This window comes from Microtus oregoni, unplaced genomic scaffold (assembly GCF_018167655.1).
Source record: "Microtus oregoni isolate MIOR12 unplaced genomic scaffold, Mior012 000001F_ref0000356, whole genome shotgun sequence".
Classification (NCBI taxonomy): domain Eukaryota; kingdom Metazoa; phylum Chordata; class Mammalia; order Rodentia; family Cricetidae; genus Microtus; species Microtus oregoni.
In genome coordinates this window covers 18,817,583-18,822,908 of record NW_024543060.1, presented here as the reverse complement: position 1 = coordinate 18,822,908, position 5,326 = coordinate 18,817,583, and the positions used below count along the sequence as shown (strand labels likewise).

Here is a 5,326-nt window from a genome sequence, read left to right as displayed (position 1 = left end):
TCTGGCTCCACTTCCGGCGACTAGGCTCCTTTCCTGATTGCACAGAGGGCTGTTATCTGGGACGGTGATCTGTAAGTTTTCCCCTTTAAATAAATAACTATTCTATTAATCATAATTCCGAATCAGTGTGGGATTGTTTATGACTTACGCCTTCAAGAGAGTTGTCAGTATCTCGGTCAGCAATTGTTCAGAGTTTACCTTTAAGTCGTCAAGCTTATTTCTGAGGTGATTTAGTTGCCTCTAAATGTCCTCTGTCTACAAATAGTGGCTGTGTGTAGTCAGTTCGAGGTGACTCTTCTCCTAATCTGTCTTTTTGAACTGCAATGTGGCAATGAAAAGATTTTATAAATCTATCCAGAGGGGCAAAGTTATAAACAAGATTAAGATTAACTACAACCTGAAAAAAGAGTATCCTTTATTGTTCAGAATACACGGCTTTTACATTATTTCTTTTTTTTTTTTGATTTAATAAAGCTTTATTTTTCCAAAAGTACAGCTGATTGAACCTGTTCATGCATCTTCACCAGCAGCTGGGGCATCTCCACCCTTTGTGTTTCTGGTGTAAATTACTTGGGCTCTGTGCTTTGAAACCAGCTTGATAAGCCCTTTACTAAGGAGCTCCTGAAGAGCTGCCCTGGCCAAGGAACCGCGAATCTTCAGTCTCTCAGAGACCACGGCTGGAGTAATAAGTTTATAGTTGGGCACTTCCTTACAGAGTTTGTCGTATGTAGCCTTGTCAAACAGGACTAGATTGTTGAGCTTGTCCCGAACTTTGCCTTTGGACCACTTCTTCTTTTTGGCCTTGCCACCAGACTTATTTACTGGGTCTTTGTCTTTTTTGGCCGACTTTCCGGCATCTTTCTTCTTCTTGTCATCCTTGGGCGGCATGATGAAGTTCGGAGAGTGGCGACGACCACTGCAGCCTCCCTAAGATGTCGGGAAAAAAGCACATTATTTCTTATATAAAACTATCAACATTGAAGAAGGGGAACTCGTTAAAGGCATGTACCAAAGCCTAGTGGGGAAGATAAACATACCATGGTTCAGCAGCAGGCCATTTGCCAGACAGGACAGAGGTGGTATGCAGAGTACCATAAAAAAAAAAAAAAGTGTCTGTCTTTCTTCTGAGTTTGAGTCGGTGGATTGTCTCTTGTTATCTCTAGTCTAGGATCAGACTAAGCTGGAGGAATTGAAGCAAGCTTGGCAATGGAAATGGAGCTGGGGGACAGAGGCAGGGGACACTTCTCCCTTTGCATTTTGTGAAAAGAATGACATCAAAATGCCTATTTAAGTTTGAAATGGCAAACTTCAAGACCAGAGCTCTAAGAATTGGGATGGAGAGATGGCTCTGTGAATAAAGTACTTGCCATACAACCAACCATAAGGGACCGAGTTCATATCCACAGAGTCAACATAAAGCCAGACACTAATACACACCCAAAAAATAGATGATTGATAGATAGATAGATAGATAGATAGATAGATAGATAGATAGATATTTAATGACTAGGCTGAGATCCTTGAGGCTTTCTAGCCAGAGAATATAACCAATCAGTGATCTCCAGGCTCAATGGAAGACTCACTCTCCAAAACTAAAATGGAGAGTGATTGAAGAAGACCCTTGACATCAACTTTTAACCTTTACACACACAAGCACATACACACACACTGCACCCACATGCACACACACACACACACACACACACAGAGAGAGAGAGAGAGAGAGAGAGAGAACTGACTGGATGATATTTTAGCATAGAAAATATGTGAGTAAATTTGGATCCAACAGCAAACAGGGGTCAGGGACCAATTGGGAATTTCTGACAGCACCTGTGTGAAAAGTGGCAGCCCCTGACTAAAGCAAGCACTGGGACATGGCAGGGATTTGGGGTGATTAATAAGCTAGGAGTTCCATGTAACGTCTTTAGGAGTCTTGAAGGTAACTCCTAGGAGTCTGCTTGTGAAGTGAACGAGTTTCCACTTCGCAGGGTAAACGGAATAGGGAATGTGTGGACCATGAGAGGTTGAACAATTGCGCTAGTGGGATCTCATGTATTGTTTTGTTGTCACTATGTCGAAGTAATTGATGAATTCAGGCTGAATGAGGAAAGATTTGCTTTGATTCACGGGCTTGGGGGCTTCAGTCCATAGTAGGCTCTGAGCCTGAGGTGAGGAAGAATATCCCAGCAAAGTCAGCATGATAAAAAAGAGGGATTTGTCTCATGGATGCCAAGAAACAATGGAGAGTGTGAAGGGAGGGCCTGGGAAAAGATACCTGCTTCAAAGGCATGCCTCTCGGTGACCTATCTCCTCCAACTAGCTGCCCCTCCTCTGTTTCTATGACCTCCTAGTAATAACATTAAATTGTGACTCCATGGATTAATCAGAGTCCTTAAAACCAATCACTTTCTAAAAGCTCCATCAACTAGAAAGCCAGATAAAGGATATATTGGCCACCGTTGCTGTTACATAAATCCTTCTCTTCTTGCCCATACTTCCTGAAGATCCCTTGAGGTCTCCTGTGTTTCTGCCCATTCTTAGTGTGTGTGTGTCAACTCTGTTCCCTCCATCAATAATCTGTCACACTTGCTACTTTGCTCAAAGATTAGTATTTCATGGGCTTCAGTTAAGATTTCTTTCTCTCTTAAGGTCTAGACCTTTATACCTAACTGCTTCTAAAACTGTCTGTCCCTTGGATACTTTGACACCACACAACCAAAATGGGATGGATTGTCTTGCCATCCTCTCTTACTCGTCATGATTCTCAGTCTCCTCTGCAAAGTTGGATGACTTCCTTTTACATCTTTCCCCTCATACCCAATGTTGATCAAGTCTTGTTGATGCTGATTCTATCCCTGTGCTGCTTTGTTTCACTTTCTGCCCTTGACCCCAGCCTTAGCTCAGTTACTTCTGCATTCCCTGTTTATTTGTCCAAACACTTGCTGTATGAACTCTTGTCTTCTCACCTGACCTCCTCCCCTGATTGTCTTCTGAAATGTTTCCGGGAAGCTTGCATACTGCCATCTTGCCTGCTACGTTTTCAAATCCATTCTCTCCTGAGGAAAACCCACAAATTTCTAGGTAAGGCTGTTGAGGTTGGGAGTTGCCCTTACTCCAGCTTCATTCATTACCTGTAGTCTGTGACGTCTACTCCATTCTTTCTCCTTGCGTGCCTTAGAGTTCCGCCCTCTGTCCTGACTCCATTCAGTACTTGTCCTTCAGGGTTCATCATGGAAACCTTCCCTGGTGTCTATAAGGAATGCTTGAAGTCCTTATTTTCCCCATAACAATCGAGTACCTCTTTTTTAGTATTCATCTTATTCCTGGTCTTGTCCATTTCTGTCCCCTCTTACATTATAATCCACTCTAGAATAAGGTTCGTGTTCTTTCCCCCTGTACTTCGGGTGGTACTTAGGACACAGTTATCTTTTGATCCATGTCTGCTGAATCAATAGATGAGTAGATATGGGAGGACAAAGGAGCATTCACTCCCATATTCCTTCTAGAACCTGCCTGGGATTTCTCGGGGTCTCTTCTCATCACACATGCGTTTGCATTTAGAACTTCCCAGCAGCCGACACATAAAAGGAAATAGTGACGCATAGGATACTGTCTTTAAGGAGGCCAAGCTTCTACTTCTTCCCTCCTAGTAAACCCAAAACAGAATCTATCATGTGAATTCGTGCACAGAACACTGAACAGCACACAGGCAGTCTCAGCGGTGCTTACAGGAGCCCCAGTAATAATCTCTACTTCGCTATTTCTAAGATTAATGCTTTTGAAAAGATAAAGACCTAGCACTGAAACGTAGTTCATCAAAGAGCGTTCCCTGGGAGAGGCTAAGCTAATGAGCCCCACTTTGGGAAGTTTTCTGGTGATGTGGTTTAGCACCTAGGAGAGATACTGCACATCTATAAACTCTATTTTTGAAATATCAATTGTCTCAGGCCGGCTTTGACAGAAACTAAATGACAGCCCCAAATTGCATTCTCTGATGAGAGCCTTGAAAACTCCCCCTCATTCAAGGGGAGCTATTTGTAGCATGTAAACTCTTGCCAGACTGAATGGAGAATTTGGCCCAGGGAATAAAAATATAGAAAACGAACGTGCAGAAATTGTAGGTGAAGAGACCCAGGGTCGATTGCCTAGCTGTACAGCTTGCCTTTAGCAGGCTGCAAAGAGGCAGCCCAATGAAGGGTTAGCAGTGTATGAGCTTGTCACTGGTCCACAGGAGCACCAAGACACACAAAGTGGCTTGTCCCTGCGTTTTTGTTTCAAAAAGCAATATTCTCTTCCCTCAGCCTTCTCCGACAAAGACAAATTTGAATTCACCAGGAATTAAACCTTTGGAAATGGGGACTTGGGGTAAATTGTCAAGAGAAGACTAAGCTATCTAAAGAGCTAACAATGCTTCAGGGTGTCAAACACAATCAACGATTTCTTTTTAGTCACACCCCTGCTTGCAAGTCGGGAGCAGAGCCATCCACGACAACTCAGACAGGCGTCGGGCTGAGGCTCACAGCTGCGGATGCTTTCAGCTCCATCATTGTTCTTACAGAAAGATCTGAGTGTAGCAAAGTCAAGATGCAGCCCTGACAGTAATCATGACAGGATCACCCAAGAAAGATGCTCACAGGAAAACAAAGAAAGAAAGAAAAAAAGAAAACCCGAAGCCCAAAACAAAAGCCATTGCAGTAATTATCTCCAAAGGTAGCACAGCTAAATATTGAGACCCCTGACATGAAGAAAATGGAAGAATCCTGGCTTCCAAAATCCAGACGCTAATAAACCAGCAGCCAAACGGTCTTCTGGAGGAACACAAGTGGAAGCTGCTTCAGAATATCGATTGAAAAAAATCCAAACACATTGACTTATGTGTAATTAACAAAAATGTTTAATTAATCTGATGATGGAAAATGGCATCAATCTTATTTGAGTGAGTTTTAATTCAAAGTCAACACCATCATGGGTATAATGCTCAAGCAGTTTCATTTAATTAATTATCAAACGTGTTCTCACATATGCCTTCCTTTAGTCTCAATAAATCACAAAATGGCTGACAAATTTCCTCTCTAGGAGAAAAATTAAAGGTATCAATTTGAAACGCTTCCTTTAATATTATTGCTTGAGACGTTCTGAAGCAAAATTAAATGTCACAAATGGTACCCTCTTTCCTCTCGCTCATAGTCTAGAAGACGGCAGCTCTTTTGTGAGTATCCCTGGATCCATGAGCAAATTCTTTCAGTTATTTTGAAGGCTTGAGGAATATGTGAGTTTGTTTTTCTCAAAACTTGGCAGAAAAACAAAGACCAGCTACTGGATAATC

General features: G+C 42.3%; 1 protein-coding gene across 1 annotated transcript; it reads right to left on the bottom strand.

The window, feature by feature from the left end:
• Positions 1-450: 450 nt before the first annotated feature.
• On the bottom strand, positions 451-903 carry LOC121462691 (40S ribosomal protein S25). Its single transcript, XM_041674506.1, has one exon. It carries the CDS (start codon positions 886-888, stop codon positions 511-513), a length of 378 nt encoding a protein of 125 aa, XP_041530440.1. The 5' UTR covers positions 889-903; the 3' UTR covers positions 451-510.
• Between the last annotated feature and the right edge of the window lie 4,423 nt (positions 904-5,326).

Bases quoted from the DNA above. Each gene is read 5' to 3' on its own strand.
- LOC121462691 (XM_041674506.1), bottom strand. From the start codon at position 888: ATGCCGCCCAAGGATGACAAGAAGAAGAAAGATGCCGGAAAGTCGGCC.